General features: G+C 38.6%; 3 protein-coding genes across 10 annotated transcripts in view; all 3 read left to right on the top strand.

The window, feature by feature from the left end:
• The window catches only part of LOC307159016 (NLR family CARD domain-containing protein 3-like), a 73,150-nt gene extending 58,391 nt beyond the window's left edge, over positions 1-14,759 (top strand). For 3 of the 5 annotated variants that reach the window (XM_079872101.1, XM_079872099.1, XM_079872098.1), the window contains 3 exons: positions 4,179-4,352; positions 8,802-8,897; positions 9,695-13,069. In XM_079872101.1, the coding sequence (XP_079728227.1) occupies positions 4,179-4,352; positions 8,802-8,897; positions 9,695-9,914 (490 nt within the window). In that variant the 3' untranslated portion in view covers positions 9,915-13,069. Of the gene's footprint in view, positions 1-4,178; positions 4,353-8,801; positions 8,898-9,109; positions 13,070-13,372 lie in introns of those variants that run through there. The other 2 variants (XM_079872100.1, XM_079872102.1) reach the window with 2 other exon arrangements.
• LOC307159014 (NACHT, LRR and PYD domains-containing protein 3-like) overlaps positions 1-20,526 on the top strand; it is a 322,697-nt gene that overhangs the window by 124,246 nt on the left and 177,925 nt on the right. The window lies entirely within an intron of this gene.
• The window catches only part of LOC307159022 (NLR family CARD domain-containing protein 3-like), a 108,821-nt gene continuing 105,014 nt past the window's right edge, over positions 16,720-20,526 (top strand). For all 4 annotated transcript variants that reach the window (XR_013821324.1, XR_013821325.1, XM_079872139.1 and 1 more), the window contains exon 1: positions 16,720-16,942. The gene's annotated coding sequence lies outside the window, so the exon portion shown is untranslated. The remainder of the gene's footprint in view (positions 16,943-20,526) is intronic.

Raw genomic sequence — 20,526 nt, 5'->3', positions numbered from 1 at the left:
TAAAAACCGCGAAAAGAAAGTCTCAAAATCCAAATGAATCAAATAAGATCGACTCAGAAAAGACGTCAATGAATGCACGCGCGTCACCTGATTCACACATGCACATCTTCTGTGTTGCATGCGCAAATTATGATACACTAATACAAAGGAAAACATTTGTATTCACAAAAATGTCTCTATTTTTACAAATTGCTTCACAATCATTCAATTTTGAATTTTGCACACGCAAGTTGAAAGGCATGGATAAAACATTTCTGCAACATGTATCAAGTTCATTGATAAGTGTGCTTGCACGTGTTAACCATTTTGATACTAAATTAATCCCATAGTTGTCGCCACCTAGAGGCGGAATAATATAATCGATAAATGCGTTATTTTAAGCGCCAAGTTTCTATACAAGAAATAATGATACTATTATGAGGTTTTAAAGACCCTTTGTGAAGCTGTTTCATGACAAGTCTCTCTGGGTCAGCGGCAGCGCCAACACAGATTTGAATTTTGTGATATGATTTTGTCAAATGTTTAATAGACAGACAAATTGAAAGATCGTGTGGATGTTTGAATGGAGATCACAGTATTTTAAAGATGAATCGTGCAGCTCTACTGTCTCATCTCTCTCTCAGCATATGAGTAGCACGAGGGCTTTTCAGTGCTTTCAGTCTCACGTCTCTTCCACGCGTCCACTTGAAAGGGATATTACGTCACTCAACAACACTCATATGGTGCTTCATGTCATCTCGTAAAGATTGTATTTATGAGTTGAACGCACATGAATGCCTCCACAATAGTCGCTTTTCCTCCGTCGGGCCGAACGGTTCTTATAATGGTAATGATTCTCAGCCGAACCGTGCTGGTAGAATCCGTGAAGTAAAGTCTCCAGGATTGGTCACTTGTCTGTTGCCTGGCTGCCAGTTTCTCTGTAGCTGGTTAAGCGCTCTTTGAGTGAAGTAAACAAAGGTATAATAAAATTAAAAGCAATAGCTGATCATTCTCCATAACGCGATCACTATTTACATCTCATATTATCAGTAAACCGCCGCGTTACCAAGGCAACGACTGACGCGTTTTCTAGGGTGGCCCTTAAGTGTGCGAAAAAATTTTTTTTCCGTTTTTCTGCAGCCTGACCCCCCAGAGTTGTTCCATTTATGCTAAAAACACTCCAGAAAAAAAATGGGGCAAAAATATTAATATTTAGAGGTAGCTCAAGCACATCAAAGTTTGCTGTTTTTGTAGGCAATTCTACAAGTCAACAAAATTCTTCATTCTAAAACGTTTAGCATTGAGAATTGTATTCAGTACTATACACAGTTTGCAGAATGCATCAAATCACGTAGCCTATTACTTGATCACAGTTCAGTGTGAGTACAATATTAACTAGAATGTACATTTCCTGAAGAAAATGTGAAGTGGTGCTTGCAGTGGCAAAAGTCGCCACTCGGTTGCTAGGGTGCGGTTAGCTAATTTTTAAGCAAGATGATAACAAAATTAGCATCATGCTAGCATGATAAGCATGTGACTAACATAATGCTTGCATGTTGCTAGCATGATTAGCATGTAGCTAGCATGATGCTAATATGATTAGCATGTTGCTAACATCATGCTAGCATGATTAGCATGTAGTTAGCATGATTTGTGTGTAGCTAGCATGACTAGCATGTTGTTAGCATGATGCTAGCATCTTTTTAACAAGAGGCTAACATGAATAGCATGTTTGCTAGCATGTTTGTAACAAGAAGCTAACATGATCAGCATGTTGCTAGTATCATGCTAGCATTATTAGCATGTTGCTAGCATCATGCTAGCATTATTAGTATCATGCTAGCATCATGTTAGCATGATTAGCATGTAGATAGCATCATGTTAACATGATTAGCATTTTGGTAAAAACTTGCTAGCATCATGCTAGTAACATGATAATCATGCTAGCATGATGCTAGCAAGTTTTTACCATGTTGCTAGCATGGTTTACCATTATTTACCACGAGTTACCATAGTTTACCATGATTTACCACGATTTACCATAGTTTACAATTAATTATTTAACCAAATATATCTTATACAACATACATTTGACTATTGTAAGATAACTGATGATACGCATCTTTTCACAGTTTGCACAGTTCAAAGTCAATAGTTCAGAGTTTCTTAACACCAAGCAGTGTTGATTTCTTGGCATCTGGAAATTGTATTCGGTTTTGCTCAATGACTTGCAGAGCATACTGCAGCTGTTCTTCACACCTAAAGCACCCGGAATGTGACGCATCTTGGATGAGCGCAACACCACGTTCTGCGTGGTCGTTTGTTACCGCCAGACTATTGATTATTGCCTCAGCAGCTTTGAAATCATCTCTACTGTTCCATGATTTGGGATCTTCAGACAGGAATGCATCAGGTATACCCAGCATTGAAAACAGGTTTCTGCTGGACTTCGAGACAAAGTTGTCCCTCCCGTCGCCATTGGGCTCCTCTGCTGCTTGCGAAGAGCTTAAGTGCCGACGACCGCAAATCACAGCCAGTAATGACAAATACTTGAAATAAGTCACAAAAGTGGCAAAATAATAGAATTTATGCTTCTGCAAGAAATGCATAGAATATCTTTTGTGCAAAATAAGTGTAAATTCAGAATTGCCATTAAATAAGCAAGTATATAATTGAAATAGTTGAGATAAAATTAGGCAAGTGGTAATTATCACAAATTGAGCATAATAACTGATTATACAAAACTTCAACGTCATCGAGCCACCTCTAAATATTGTTCAAATGAGCTCATATTTTGCCTGAAATATTTTTTCATGTATTGGAACAACTTGAGGGGGTCAGACAATTATAAATCAAAACTTGAAAAATAAGGGCCACCTTAGCGTTTGCATTACATTCCAAAGAGCGGCTGCTGTCAAACCCACAGTGGAGAATGAAGCCGTAACCGCACCAGCTGACCCGGATCGGCACGGAATGGAACGGTTACGCAATGAGAACCGCTAATGTCATAAATACGAGTGGGAAGCACTGGATTTTCTATAAACCCTTATTTTATCTTTTTGCCACATATAACAACAATCATTATCTATAAGCATAGCAATTATTATTCAATAAGAGACAAGTTTGAAAATGTGAAAGTTTATTAAATTAACTAAATTAAATTAGTTTATTCAATTAAAATAATTTCAACATTTAGTCTTTCCTGAGACAGTGTTCACTAAAACATTGACAGGATCATTGAATCAGTGATTTGAACTCGGTAAACCAAATCAGTTCTATTCATGACTGAATCTTCTAGACTGGTTTTATTCACGGGTTTCTCCTATTCACTGCAATGAACCGACTCAAATGATTCATTCACGAATCGCACATCATTACAAATGTATACGTATGACTAGAACGAAATCGTAAATTTTGATTGATTCCTCACAGAAATTGGCTCAGAGGCTTCAGAAAGCCTAAATATATACATCACTGGACTAGTTTTATTATCGCTTGGTGATTTTCTGTTTCCGCACTGCGTCGTTTCTGAATAACCCACAAACAAACACACACACTTGGCACATGCTATAATGTCCGTTCTTTATAGCGTGCTTCCTAAAATATTATTTTACGAAGTAAATACCAAAATCATCCAGGAAATTATGAAGTTCTGCTGGACCCTTAGAATCATCCCAATCCTCCCCTGTTAACACACACACACACACACACACACACACACACACACACACAAGCACACACACACACACACATGCTCCTTAATATGTTTACAAATACATTAAGCACACACACTCACACAATGATTCTTTAATGCTTACAAATACATTAAGCACACTCACACACACACACACACACACACACACACACACATACATTCCTTAAATGTTTACAAATACATTAATCACACACACACACACACGTTCCTTAAAATGCTAACAAATACATTAAGCATTACAGCACATTCACACTCACACACGCGTTGGGTTTCCATGTTTTAAAATATTTTTTTTCCATAGAAATAATGATTTTTATACTGTACAAACTGTATATTGAATCCCCTAATCCTAACTGATTTAATTTAACAACTTGTTTCTAATGAATATTTGTATATATTTCATATTGACAGCATTGTTATTTATTTTTTAAGTGTCATGTTTATCTCTGGATATAGGCTTAATGTGTGTCATTGTTCTCTACAGGTTGAGTGATTGTGGTGTCACAGATGAAGGTTGTGCTGCTCTGGCTTCAGCTCTGAGATCAAACCCCTCACACCTGAAAACACTGGTTCTGTCTGAGAATAAACTAGGAGACTCAGGAGTGAAGCTGTTAAAGGATCTGAAGGATGATCCACATTATAAACTGGAGACACTATGGTAAGAACAGTTTTTAATGATTTCAGGGGTGTGATTCTTCCAGATAAATCTGGAAATCCGTCTTTTCCGACCTGAAAATGATGCTCTCGTAAATCATGCAAATCCGCTTTTTTATTTGTATTTTTTTTTGTGGGTCGTGCGCAAAGTACGGTTCACGTATTGGTAAACATAATGACCGCTCACCGCTTTCAACGTTTTTTGTGCCTCTTGATTCCTGTCTTCATGTCACTCCGCAAGTAGTCCATTCATTTGTCACGATGGAACTTAATTTAAAGCAGAGCTCCACCAAAGAGCATGCACTCGTTGCGGAAGGTTATCTTAAGTGTGCTAAGAATTTTGGACGTGTGGGGCAAACTATTTCTTTTCTTAGCTGAAGCCGACAACGGGACAAAATAAATGTAAAGAAAGACATAGTGGAGTTCCTATTTTCGTTTTGACAAGTATATTACATTTTGTAGTCTAGCCCTTACATGACCTGGCAAGTGACATTATTCTAAAACGCATACGCATAAAACTCCCCCGACATGGTTAGAAACTTTTCCCTCTAGAGCCAGCTGCACAACAGCATGTGTGCTTGCCGTTGTTGCACATTGCCGCACAGGCATTCATAATGGTGTGTGTCCACTGGCGCAGATCGAGTGTTTCCAACTTTTTATCCGCGCGCGGACATGGATCTACACAAAATAATAGCTTTTTACTTTTATTTGAGCTTTCAACAAAAGGAAATTCTACAGGTCATCATGGTAGGTGCGCCGTATATTTTCCTGCTTTTTTGTTCTTTGCCAATCACACCTATGGATTTTCATCATCATATTTTAATTTAAAGTTCAAATGGCTAATTTACTCACTAGAAATATAAGTAAATTGTACCATGTTCAGTAACACCACGTGTTTGTGTGTGTGTGTGTGTGAATATTTTATCTGAGATCATCAGAGTCTTTAATTCAGCTTCAGTTTCTGTACGTCTCTGATCTTTAAACTGTGTTTAATATGAGTTTAATTCTGCTCATACTGATGTGACTGATTGTGAAAATAATATTAATGTTATTTTCAGCTTTTCCCCTTTAAGTGTCTTTATAGCAGTGATCTCAAACTCAATTCCTGGAGGGCCACAGCTCTGCACAGTTTTGCTCCAACCCTAATCAAACACACCTGATCCAGCTAATCAAGGTAGTAGTAGTAGCTTTATTGTCACTAGTCACAAGTACCAGCGAAATTAGCCATCAACCTGTCCATACAAAACATACATACAATATGACAAGGGGGTAGACAGGACAGGAAGACAGAGCATTGAGGAAAAAAAATACAGCATAACATGAGGAGAGGTGAGGAGAAAAAAAGGCAACCCCCAGACTATGCTCCTGTAAGGAGTACAGTTTGGGAACAGTAAAAAACACCTCAGCAACATTTGCACATAATCAGTACACAACATGAACACACAAGACTTGCAACAGGGGAGGGGAGTGGGGGATGGAGTTAACCCAGCACAGGCAAGCAGCCATCCGGTCCTGCAGCCATTCTCGGCGCTGGTCACAGACCCGCCTGTCAGACTGGTGGTACAAAGCGTCGAAGGCGAGGGATTGGGGGTGGGGGGGTGATTGCATATCTGTATATGTAAGAGTTTGTGTATGTGTAGGCCTGGAGAGTCGCTACGCCTGGCATCCTAATCTAGGTGCCTCAGTCCGCAGGATGTCATAGCGATACACAGCAGTTGCCATGGAGACAACCTTGGTCAGGTCCCAGACAGAGTCAACACTCAGCAGGTGTCTGTGGGGAGTGGGGGAAGGAACGCAAGAGCGTCTTGCTGCAGTGCTCATCCAGAGGAGTTGTTGTTCCAACAGCAGGCCTCGGCCAAGGCCACTGCTGATAGAGGGGGGCCGAAAGCAGATAAGATTGGGGTTGTTTGGTCTCTGGACGAGTAGCCGCATTCCAATTTACACAGCTCCTGGTCCATCTTGGTCTTCGAGACGATCCACTTTCCTTTCCAAAGCTGTGAGCTTCTCCATGATGTTATCCATATAGTGGTTCATATTCACAGTCTGAGTGCTGACAGCTCTGCCCACTGCTTCAATCATCACGGGCAGCCTTGTGGGGTTTTGGACAGCTGTCACCGTCTTCTTAATTCCTCGATAACCCAGGGCAATGCCTAATCCAAACAGCAGAAAACCTGTTATCATGGTTCCGAATAGGTAGATATCTTCAATGTCCTCCACGGAAAGAGCCGCCAGACACACGACCCGCCACTTCTCCCACGCGTCCATCGTGTAGCTAGCTGCGAACGTCCCGGCAGGGCAGTTAGGTTCCCCCGAACCCAAGCTTCTCGTCGAGAAGATGGTGTCAATTGCGTTGAGAGACCAGTTGATCAAATCCATAATTTCTAAGTTTGTAGAGCAGTGTAGAGAGAGTCTCTCAAAGTACATACAAGACAGTAGACGAGACGAGAGCAGCAAAGCAGAGGAGATAAGGGACAGGAGGGGAAGAAAATGTGACCGCCTTCGTTGAGAGCCAAAGAGAAGTGATCTAAACATTTAGAGAAGAAGATCTAAACATTGGGTCTAGCCAGGCGAAAATATCTTGTTGAATCTTGTTGACATATAACAGTAAAATACTTAATGTTAAGGTCTGAATGGAACCCATTTAGGCTACCCATGAGCATTAATGCAGGTCTTCAGGATTACTAGAAACTTCCTTGCAGGTGTGAGTTGGAGCTGGTTGGAGCTAAACTGTGCAGAGCTGTGGCCCTCCAGGAATTGAGTTTGAGATCACTGCTCTATAGGCATCTTTACACAGCCGAGTTAAGGCTGCTCTAAAGCGGCTCTGTAGTCCAGTCATTTTATGAAGAAATGTTGAACTAATTGCAACAGAAGCAAAACTCAACTGATTTTATATCCTTAAAAGCCCTGAAGAATCCCATTAGGGGAAAGTTTTGAAAAAGACCCAAATATATTCATTCTTTTTCTTACGTGAATAGGGTAAAAATTTTAACATTTAGATATCACCATGAAAATTACTGAGTTGATTACTTGCATCAAGACAAACAAAAAATGTATTACAAGTTTTTTTAAATTGTTAACATGGACAAACAGTGCATAATCTAATTACGTATGTGCTAATTTGCTTAAATACCACAACAGATCTAAACATTGGGTCTAGCCAGGCGAAAATATCTTGTTGAATCTTGTTGACATATAACAGTAAAATACTTAATGTTAAGGTCTGAATGGAACCCATTTAGGCTACCCATGAGCATTAATACATAGAGGCAGGAAGAAGTACTTTAAACCAGCCTTTCTCTGGCTTAAACCAGATGACTGTCACCTTTTCCACTGATAAAAGTGGTGACCCTCAGCAGTCAGCACCCTACACCACAAACCCACAGTGTCTTGTTTCATCAGCTAATCTTTGGCGTGCATCAAGGTCAGTGGCGTAAATTTGTTTTAAAAAGTGGGTGGGACAGGTGGGGTGGGGGTTGCTAATACAATGCTAAATCACATATTACGTACAATAACATTACGATATCCAGCAATCGATTTAAATACATGGTGTTTAATTTGTCGTTTAATGAGATATAGCCTAATATATGTTGTCAGTGTGAGAATTTTCGTGTGAATACATAGATAGATCCACCTATTTGACAGACGTGTATCTTAATTGCGTGTTAGAGGTTCTGGGTTCGAGTCCGCACTCGTATAGTTTTTTTTTTCTCGTGTAGTTTTTTTTTTTTTTCTCATCAAAGCCGATTATGTTCATCAGTGGTTGTATATCAAGCAGGGACACGTTTGTGTGCATTATGTTTTGTGATTTCACCAGAATGGATAGAGAGTATCTGCAACGGATTGAAGTGCGCGTCTGAGTGAAGACAGTGAAGACACACGAGAAAACACTGTATCCGCGCCACTGATCACAGCGGCAACGAGCACTTTGATCACTTGATTTAAAAAACACATTTCAGCGCTAGATATTTAAAAAACGAATTAAATGAATGCTCTGCCAGTTAACTGGAGATGTTTTATTTATTTGTAGAATTGGTACATTCGTGCCGCAAGATGTTTAAAAAGTGGTGGGGACAATATCGACCCTGGTAAAAAGTGGTGGGGACATGTCCCACCCGCAAATTACGCCTATGCATTCTGCTGAAATGAACAAAATGACTCGAGATCTGAGTTCGTAAAATGATCCAAACTTCCCACTACTACTCGAAATAAGAATGCGTTAGCTCTACAAAATGGATCTCGTGGCCATAACTTATCACATTCCCAAAAGTTAATGTGTCATGGCAATGACAAAACTAAGTGAACCGGACATGTCCCCTCCCGATGACCGTACAAAGCAACTCATAATGCAAAACTTACTTTCTAGATCATTTTCATGCTGTTGAACTGCTCCTCTCAGTTCGTTCACAACGTGTGGGAACTCTTCCTCAATCTCCTGAAACTCTTGTAATGACAGGGTGAAAAGGCTGCAGGTGGTCAGCGCAGAAACTGTGGCCGACTGTCTTCCACCAACCAGGAAGCTGATCTCTGCAGAAACACAAAACTTAAAATGGTGAGTATGAGGCTGGTTGTTTAAAACACATTGGAGTTTCACAGCAAAGATTATCTGACTGACCATCTGATCAATACTGCACACAAAACTGGGAAAACATTTTCTTGATCTGGCAAGCTCTGTAATCTAATTTTGAGCATTTTTGAGAGTGAAACTCATGTAATTGACACTGTTCTCACACTCTCACACCACACGTCTGTTTTCTCATGCAGTGAAAAACATTGCGGAGTAAAGAGGACACTGACAACGTAGCGACAGACAAGAGGTTCCTTTTGATATGAAACAAATTGCATTTAAAGCAAAACACCCGCTCTAAGTGTGCATGTTTTGATGTCCAAATGTTCTTGTTCTTAAATATTTAAATGGCATATAAAATAGCATATTTTATATATAAATTTAACATATATATTGTATATTACATATATCTGTTATGTGTGTGTATGTATATATATAAAAATCAGGCAGCTGAAAATATTTAAATAGTCTTAGGTGCCTGATTTTTTATTTCATTGCAAAATGTTATAACATTTTTGCCCAGCTCTTTATATAACGTTGGATATTTAAGCATGTCCAACTTTATTCGCACTCATACAGTATCAGCATAATGTATACAGCAGATCTCAACTGCTTGATTGCTTGTATTGTTGCGAAATGTAAACTATATTATCGCCCAGCTCTAATCTGATAAATGTGACTATCAGAGGCATTATAAAGACATTATAAACATTAATATGATTTTCTGTAAAGCTGCTTTGAAACAATGTGTATTTGAAAAGCGCTAAATTTGACTTGACTAGCACTGCAATGTGGACCAGACTTTATGCTGAACCTCTACACGAGACTACTTCTCAACTGAATCACACAACAGTAAGTTTCTCATACATCACCTCCAAAGTGATCTCCATCACACGGCTCCATTTTGAAAGCCTCGTTCTTCACAAGCACCCGTCCACAGTCAATGAAGAACATATTGTCAGGTTGAGCATTCTGATGAATGATGATGTCACCAGCATTTAAGAACTCCTTGTCCAACTTCATCAAGATGGCTTCGGTGAATTCTTTGTTAATGTGTTTTATGAAGGATTGTTCCAGTGCCCATAGGCTGCCATTGTGTAGGTGGGGGGAAAGCGAAATAAACCTAAAATTCTCGGAACAGCAGCATGTGTCCATGATCTGTAAACAGGGCTTTAAGTGTAAAATACCGAACTTGTCCTTTAAACTTTCATTTACAAAGATGTGAAACTCACCGAGTGGTCAGGGGTGTTCACTGAAATGCTCACAAAAAAATCGCTGCAAAAGATGCTTTAATGAAGCATGAGTGACTGTTATTCCCGCTAACATCTCCATAACAATACCGTGGAACAATTCTGTTCGAAATTTAATTTGAAAACGCTTACATTTTGTTGATGTCATACAATTTTTAAGCTGTTCAACGGAACCAGCTGGCACTTGGCAACAAATACACACAATATGTATTAAAGGGACAGCTCACCCTCAAGTTGTTCCAAACCTGTATGAATTTATTTATCTATTCTGCTGAACACAAAAGAAGATAAGAATGTTATGTTAACCAACCTTGTTTATCGGAAAACTATGGAAGTCAATGGGGGCTGTCTTGTTTTGTCACAATTTCTTGTTTTGTGTTCAGCAGACGAAAGAAATCCATACATGTTTAGAACAACTTGAGGGTGAGTAGCCTATATGATGACATAATTTTTTATTTTCGGGTGTACTAGTCTCTCCCTATGGAGGATCCCTTTAAGAACAGTATGCGTTTGTTTACTGCTAAATTATAACATATTGCTGATAGCATGTACAGATAATGTGGAAACATTTGCTTATTTAGTTTTTATACAAAAGTGAAAGTCGTGAAAATGTGCACTACTTTGTAATATATAAAATACACACTTTTATTCATATTTCTGAAAAGGTTAACCGAATAAGAATTTACAAAATGACATGGTTCAGAAGTTTCCTCTTGATATGTCATGTGTGTGTTAGTCCACTGTGTGGCAGTAGCTGTTCATTTTTTCTCTTGTCTCAGGTAAAGTAGTGTCAGGTGAAAGCTCTCATCACTGCTCTGCTCTTGGTCTTGGAGGAGAGAAAGGGAGGATAAATACTCTCTGATCTTCGCTGAGGCGTGTCTTTGTTTTTCCCCTCTGGTGTGTCAGACTGCTCCCTTTTTCTATTGTGGTACAGTGTTGTTGTGAATTGCTTAATGTTGCTTAAGTAGATTAGGGTCCAATTCTCACTATTAACTTACTGTTAACTGCGACTTTTGCCTCAATAAACTTCTTATTACTGCTTATTAATAATTAGTAAGGTAGTTGTTAAGTTTAGGTATTGGGTAGGATTAAGGGACGTAGAATATGGTCATGCAGAATAAGGCATTAAAGGGGTCATATGATGTTTCTAAAAAAGAACATTACTTTGTGTATTTAATGCAATGTGTTTACGTGGTTTTAGGTTTAAAAAGTCATTATTTTACACATAGTGTACATTATTGTTGCTCCTCTATGCTCCGCCTTTCTGAAAGGAGTCGATTTTACAAAGCTCCACGGTGTGCCCTGATTGGCCAGCGATCCAGTGCATTGTGATTGGCCCAAAAACCTTAAAGGGTTAGTTCACCCAAAAATTAAAATTTTGTCAGTAATTACTCTCCCTCATGTTGTTCCAACCCCGCAAGACTTTCGTTCATCTTCGCAACACAAATTAACCCTTTGTCAATCTACGTTCCTACTCTCACCTATGGTCATGAGCTCCCGGATACAAGCGGCCGAAATGAGCTTTCTCCGCAGGGTGGCTGGGCGATCCCTTAGAGATAGGGTGAGAAGCTTGGTCACTCGGGAGGAGCTCAGAGTAGAGCCGCTGCTCCTCCACATCGAGAGAGGCCAGCTGAAGTGGCTGATGGAAGGTGTCCGGAACACCTTCCCTCAGCCACTTCAGCTGGCCTCTCTCGATGTGGAGGAGCAGCGGCTCTACTCTGAGCTCCTCCCGAGTGACCAAGCTTCTCAACACAATTATGAGAAATGATAATTGTCCCACCGGGAGGAGACCCCGGGGAAGACCTAGGACACGCTGGAGGGACTATGTCTTCCGGCTGGCCTGGGAACGCCTCGGTGTCCCCCCGGAAGAGCTGGAGGAAGTGTCTAGGGAGAGGGAAGTCTGGGCATCCCTGCTTAGACTGCTGCCCCCGTGACCCGGCCCTGGATAAGCGGAAGAAGATGGATGGAATAAAAACAGAAAATGCAATTATAATTATTGTTAGTACCACTTATATTTTCTCATAATTGTGTTTTATCACAAACCAATATTCAGTAATTAAAATCAATTCACATAGTATAGGCCTCACACTAACAATAAGCATCCGTGTATGCCATTTAACTATAATTAAAAAAAACATACATTCATAAGGTCTAAAAATGGACACTTGCTTGCCAAATAATTTGTGAGTTACATCAACTTACCATGTTTAGTTATGATGTTATTACTACAGCTGTGGGAGAGGCCAGGTTCAAAAAAGCAATATTTATGATTTCTGCAAGATGGCTGTGTTTGCGGTGCTCCAGGCCACTGCTGATTGGTCAGATGCCTTGATGTCAATATCTGTCATATAGCTTGATCTCCCCTGATTGGCTGAGAGAAAACCACATGACTCTACAACTCCAAATGGAGGCAGGGGGAGGGAATTTTGAATGTGTGCGGAAGTGACTAAATATGGTTACTTGCCCCATAAAGGGTTAAGATATTTCTGATTAAATCTGAGAGCTGTCTCACTCCTCCATAGGCTTCTCTGTAATTGAAACTTGCCGGCCCAGAAAGTTAGTAAAGACAATGTTTAAAATAGTCCAAGTGACTATAGTGGCTCAACCAGTTTATCAAGCGATGAGAATACTTTTTGCAGGGTTCCCACGGGTCCTTGAAATCCTTGAAAGTTTGTGAATCTGAAAAAATAAAATAAAATCAAGGCCCTGTAAAGTTTTGGAAAATAAACATGCAGAGATACAGGTCCTTGAAAGTGCTTGAATTTATTTTGTGCAAGAAGTTTTCTAGAAAAAATTCCATATTATTCCCTCCAGTCGGATGAAAGTGTTATTTTGCCAGCACTTCGTGGCCTATGCACACTAGCTTGCTTGATTTATGTTAGTTACGGGCATTTACGCGTCACATTAAGTGTTTCCCATGAGGTACTTTGTGTTTTACGTTGCCATGATGTTCACACGCACACGAAACACTACGATGGAACCTCAACGTTTGTTGTTGAACACATCGTGTTCCCACATCAAGTCCTTGAATTTGAGGCTATTGGACCTGGAAAGTCCTTGAAAGGTCCTTAGGTGTATGTAGGTGTAACCAAGATGTGGGAACCCCTACAAACATATTTGCAAAAATATCTGACAAGTTTATAATGATTCCTATTTAAAAATTATTCTTCACCTCAGAAATATCAGACCCTTTAATATTGCTTTCTGTAGCAGGGAATCTTGAGCGCTGGAATGCCTCCCGATGGCCAAGAGCAACGACTGTCACACACGCCTCAGATTACATCTCTCGGCTGTTGAAAAGGTGGAATTTTTGAGGGTGGTTGAATGCTTTTGTCCTTGAAGTATTTTGTTTTTCAAAACACGCATTGCAGCCTCCACACAGATGTTTTGGCAAGTCTCTCCTATAGCTGAGAGTCCAACTCGTAAAGAACCCGTAGATAGGTCAGGAACTTCTTGTATCTGTAGCAAGTTAAGACAAATAATGAATTCAAAACACTAAATCCCTCAAACAGGCTTCTGGAGGGTGAAGCTATCAGAAGTACTAATAAAATATGTATGCTAACTCTACCTGTCTAATATTTTCTCTACCTTTCTCCAGTCCCTCACTAACTGTCCTCTCCTCCTCTGACTGGGTTATCACTATCACACTCTTTTGGAGTCCAAAAACAGACAGTTCGGTCCATAGCATCTGGTCTGAGAAAATGCTGTGAATTGAGAATGTTTTAAAAAACAATGTCATAAATAGTTTTTGGCAACACTTTACAATAAGGTTGTACACACACACACACACACACACACACACACTCTCACAGACACAACACACACTCACACACACACACACACACACACACACACACACACACACACACACACACACACACACACACACACTCTCTCTCTCTCTCTCTCTCTCTCTCACACACACACACACACACACACACACACTCTCTCTCTCACACGCACACACACTCTAACACACATTCTCACACAGACACAACACACACTCACTCACTCACTCACACACACAAACACACACACTCTCTCACACACACACTCACTCTCACACTCACACAAACACACACACTCTCTCGCACTCACACATACTCACACACTCTCTTTCTCTCTCTCTCTCTCTCTCTCTCTCACACACACACACACACACACACACATACACACACTCTCACGCACACACGTACAGCTGTGTGCAGGTCCCATTTGATCAATATTTTTGTAAACAATTAAATTAATTTAGTTTTTTTTCAATTGTTTAAAATTGTTTAATTGTTTAAGCACAATTTTGAAAACAGGGCCTGGTTTGCCAAAACACTACACACATTTAGCACAACCCTACATCAAAGTAGCACAACACTTCAGATCATTTGCAAAATGGAACACTTTTGTCAAAACTATACACAACTTCATAAAAACAATATTTTGTTACCATACGAAACACACATTTCATATGACTTAAATATTTTTGAACCAGTTACACACTGCTATAATACAGTTTTTCTCAATTGTTTACACACAAATACTGGTACTTGAGACACAATGACCACAACATGTAACTCATTCACCAACCCCCTGAACCAATCCTGCTAAACTACAAGCACAATTCTTGCTTTACACTCAAATTGCAGTTCTAATACACACCTTTTTCAAAACACTACACACAATTCTCTGCTTTTGGCACAATTTTCATGCAGAAAATCTCTTGTTTTCACAAGGAACACACTGCCATTCAGATATCCACACTGACTCATCACATGGGCAAACACCCGTCACACACTTTTACAATTAGCAATCAGAGCTTTAGCATAAAAGAGCAACAGGTGAGCTCTTCAATGGAGCAATGGATGCAAACATTGGATTATTATTATTTTTTTACTGTAACTGTATACAGTCAATTCTTCTGTTGTTTTGTATGTAGACCACTGTATGTACAACTTTGTGTTGGTTGGGATGTTCACTGTGTACATTGTTTTTGTGAGAAAAATAAAATATATTTGTTACCGTGTATTTGTGTGTTCTGAGTATAAAAACAATATTCTCAAATATTTTACAACACACTTATGTATGTACTGTCTGTAGTAAGTGTAACACTGAACTGAAAAAAAGGCCTAAGTCATTATGATGAATGGAGAAGAAGTGTTTTCCATTCATCACAGTGTTTTACATTGAGCATATCAGTGTTCAACTGGTTCTTATAAATGTCTATTCATATGATGGTTTGTGTGTGTCATTTGAAAACAAAATACCATTTTGAGAAGAAATAACATTGTTTTGAATGTAAAGTTTCATTTTGCAGGAGAATTGAGGGGTTTTGCCCATTGTGTGTGTTTTTTTTAATTTGTGTGTAGAGTTCTGAGAATATGAGGCATGCTTTCAGAAAATGTAAACAATCGAGAAAAACTGTAATAACCAAAAAGCCTTAATTTCTTTCAAAATTCTGAATGTCACACCAAATTACATGGTGTCACGCTATATGATGTCACACCACACAACAATCTGTTTGCAAAAATCTGTAGCTGCATTTAACAAACAACCAAACTTAGTTTGACAAGTGAATTATTGTTTCAGTTACAGGAAAAATCACAGAATTGTTTAAAACACTGAGATCTACTCAAAGTAGCAAAGAATCATATGTTTATAACACATTCATTTATCCACTTACGGTATTCATTTGATGTTGCATTTTTTATTTTAATCTGCTGAATATAGTCTACATGAATTCTAATAATCTTTAGTAAATCATTGAACATTTTTTTATTTAATGTATAAACTCATTTCAAAATGAGGATGAGTTAAACAATGACCGAACAGCAAGCTGATAATGTATCATTTCCTTGTTCTTTCTGTATTTGCCATCTCTCGCCATCAACTAAAATCCACATATTTTAAATATATAAAATAAAATGACACAACCGTTTTTGTTAAATGCCAGTTTTAATGATCAATAATAGCCATTAAAAAAGTATAAGTAGCTTAAAAGGTATAAGAAGCTATACAATAAGAAATAAAGCAAACAATTCAGTAAAACCTAACTCACCTAGTATGCTAAAACGTTAAAGTTAAATAGCCTAAATATATAAAGTTATGAAACTTCACTTTGCCCTCTGCCAAAAGATTTGCAAGGGAACAAATTATAGATTAAGACCAAAGATCACCTGTTAGATATAAGAACGGATTATATCTCGAGACAAGTTAAAGAGACTATAGACTAGAGACATCAGAGCCAGCGGCAAACGTCTGAAGGACTAGCCGAGGAAGGGCTGTTCCAGGCGGGGTACATGACGGTGATCACCTGGATCTCACAACTCCGAAAACGTCAGATACAATTTTAAAATAGGCACTATCTTTATAAATAAACCACATAATTGAGTTTTAATCAACTACATTGGAAAAACTCTTAAAACTACATTTCGTGACACAATAGCAGCAGTATTTTTAAATTACGCGGGGTTTCTCCTCCTCTATTGACGCTTGCTGGTTGGTGCGAGATGCATTCAGGGATATCATACCTGGCTGTCTCAAGTCCACTCCTCATCTCAGCTCTCGATGCATCCGCGATAAAAGCAGGTACAGACAAGAATGCATATTGAGAAACGGCTGTCTCTCTCTCTTGTCACACTGCCATTTTAAGCAGGGAAAATGCGAAATACGACACGGAAGAAACAGCATCAAAGTGTTTATCAACCATTATAAAGGAATTTACGTGTAGTTTTATGATTTTAAAGCTAGAGGATTTGAGAACCTGTATCTTGTAAAAGTTTGATCAAGGTGAGTGTTCATGTGTGACTTTCTCATATTCATATGAATCTCTGGAGGACATTTTATGTGATTGTGTGATTTGAAACCTTTAAATTCACCATGAAATCAAATTTTACAATTCGTATTTTTATATGTAATATAGTCTTTAATACAAATTATTTATCTGTGCACTTCATTAATTTTTAAAAATTCATGTGCCCTTATATTCTTTAATCAAATATGTTATCCTTCCCTCCCCCCTCGAAACGACTTGTTGTCTTCTCTTTCTGTCATGTGCTATGGCGCAATGGTGTGGCAACTCCTCTTCTATAACCTCTATAAGTTATATAACCTCTATAAGATTCTTTATAGAGCTTTAAAGGGTTCTGTCAGGTGCTTCATAGAACATTTTAGGGTTTCCCATAATGTGATCATTTGATAGATTTAAATAAATTAATTTTTTGTTCATTTTTATTTGTATTAAATTTTATGAATTAAACAGCTTGTTAATGTCAATCAATCGAAAAACAGAAATAACCAGTTAAACCAATTGGGAACTATTTTAACTATTCTAAGCGCATGTCTAAAGTCCACGGCGCAAGTGCATTTAGGGTGTGTCCAAATCTACTTTCGTTTCCACTTAATGACGGGGAAAACGCTGTTGCGCTCGTGCCATGACGGATTGCTATTCAAGCCATACCTGTCAACATTTGGGTACCAAAATACGGGAGACCTGGGGGGGTTCAGTTCAACCACACGCGGTTTCATGTCATCTATACATTACTATACATTACTATGGAAGTAAAATAATGCCAAATGTTTTTGAAACAAAAAAGCCTGTTGAATTGCACTACTTAAAAAAAATAGTCATTGCATAACCATGCTTGCATTTTAATGCATTGTATTTTTAGGGCTTGCATTTTTATGGTCTGAAATTCAACATGGTTGAATATTTAAGCTATGAATATTTAATTAAAAACATTTCAAACACATTTTCATTATTAAAAATTCAATAATCCATATTCACCTTTCATATTTCACTTCCAAAATATTGTATATTGTATATATATATATATATATATATATATATATATATAGGTATTGAATATCACAACCTATAATATTCAACAGGCAAATTTCACTTTGCAAATTCGCTTCCACAAATTCGACAGTAAATTCAACATTGTCATCCAGGAACTGCAGGAAAAGCAGTAGATTACCGAGCATACTCTCCATCTGCTGTTAGTCAACCTCACCAGCAGGGGGTGCAAGTACGTGTTGTTGACGAAGACCAGCAACAGTTAGAACAAGCCAATTATTCATAAAATGAAAATGATTATCTGTGTCAGTATCAGGGGGTCAATCCAGCGCTCGAATTCCGTACCACTCCCGGGAGCTGCCATTGGCTAACAAGCCATCACCTGCTGTTAGCATTCCATTGACTCCCATTCATTTTGGCGTCACTTTGACAACTTTACATCTGAGGGGTTTAAAGACTCCATTTGTCCATTGTTTATTTCTAAAGAAACACGACAATATACAAAAGGCTCCATTACCTTGTATCTTGCGTTATGGCCCCGTAGAAGCAGTTTTTGTAAAAGTAGGCCAACGATTGTGTCATAACCACACGACGCAACACGAGGAGAAGCTCGCAAGCAATCAGGGGGACGTGGAGGCATAAAGTCCGATAAAGTCAAGGGAGAAGCCCATAGAGTCATAAAGTTACTCCTGCTCCTAGCTCATGGACAGCTCCTACTCACACTCTCCGTCTCTGCAAGATTCGGAAGGGAATGGTTCAGATTTCGCTTGGCACAGCTACTAGAAGACTTACAACTGTCAGACGGGTTGCTCACGTCACATCTGCGTCGTCAAGTTCAGTTTGAGTCTGCGCAATACGCTCAGCCATCAGGAAGTGAGAGCTTCTAATTGACTTCACTTTGCTCCGTTGAAACCTATGGGGTCGCTGTGTCCAGTTTATATACTGTCTATGGTCAGTATCCACCATATTCCTGACGATCTTACTGCATTTTGAATTGTGGGTGGCACTTCTGGTTTGGGGAACTTCCATTCAAAAAGGCTGAAACGAATCATTTCAAATAAGGTTGCCCTACAAATAAAACTGATCCGTCAGTTTGACTGGATGAGCTGTCAATTTTCCTTCATGATTTATTTTCAGACATCATGAGAATGTCGTTATACTTGTTATTTTAACGTGTTGTAACAAGAATATCTATGGCAAGAGCTCTTTTCAGTAGCTGCTTTCTTTTCCTCGTGATTATTTTCTTTTTTCCCTTTGCAATCCCTGTAAATTATGAAAAAGGACAACATATCCTGCACATCTGTGCTCTGTTCTCCCGAATTTAATTATCCCATTAATAATTCACTGGAATGCAGGAAGAATCTCTCATTATTCTCCTCAAATCCTCACGTCTCTTTCCAGGTTTGTTTGTTTTCACAGGTAAATGCAATTTATAATCTGTCAAAATGATGGAAATCACTTTGAAATAGTGTCACGTAATGCTGAAGTTAATGAACATTTCTGATTAAGGCAACAAGTTACATAATATATATTACTACAGTGAGTGATTAACCAAAGACTTGTGCTCTTTGGGTTATTTGTTCTGTTGAAAGTACCTTGTTAATGCTTTTACACTTTTAAATGTCCTTTTAATGTTCGATGGTTGAAGTGTGAGGGGAGCGCGGGGCACAATGTAACACGGGGCTAGTTGTAACACGCTTGTTTTAAATACTTTCGCTTGGATGACGAAACTTTGTGTATTTACTAGTTGCCATATCAACACTATATAGAGAAAAAATTGCGCCAAAATTAAAAAAATTTTGGAAGATATCCATAGACATTTATTAAACCATAGCAAAAGTAAATTTCTTACTCAAGTTAATTTTTCATCTCTATTTTTTGTGTTTATTTAAAATAAGACAAATCTGATATTATTTTAATCTCCAAGATGTTATTTAACAGTTGAGATAGTTATTTAAAGGTCCCGTTCTTCGTGATTCCATGTTTCAAACTTTAATTAGTGTGTAATGTTGCTGTTAGAGCATAAATAATATCTGTAAAATTATAAAGCTCAAAGTTCAATGCCAAGCGAGATATTTTATTTAACAGAAGTCGACTACAGTGAACGGCTCGTTTGGACTACATCCCTCTACTTCCTTCTTTAGTGATGTCACTAGAACCGTTTTTTGACTAACCTCCGCCCACAGGAATGCTCCCTCAACTCTACTGGCTACTTGCGCACTTCTTATAACTTACTGTTTACTCAGCTCTTACGGTGATTTTCTGAAGTAAAACTGACGCTTCATCTTTTGTGTGATGTACAATAAACTTTATTAAACTCATCAGTATATGTTTGATCATCATTCAGACAGCAGACTTGTAGGCTGTTAATAAATAATGGATACATAGCCTACAAGCAGATGACAAATACGTTATAATAACCGTAATTAAACTACTAAACTATACCTGTTTCATCTCTATACAGCACTCTGACTCTGTAGGCATTATTGTCCGACTCGAAATGAACGCCGTTACTGAGAGTTTCTGATATTATCATCATTCCGTGAGCTGAAATTGTCCTGACAGACTGAGCGCG

Source organism: Squalius cephalus (assembly GCF_949319135.1).
Source record: "Squalius cephalus genome assembly, chromosome: 5".
In the NCBI taxonomy this organism is placed as follows: Eukaryota; Metazoa; Chordata; class Actinopteri; order Cypriniformes; family Leuciscidae; genus Squalius; species Squalius cephalus.
The sequence above is the reverse complement of the archived record's forward strand: the minus strand, read 5'-3'. Positions and strand labels throughout refer to the sequence as shown.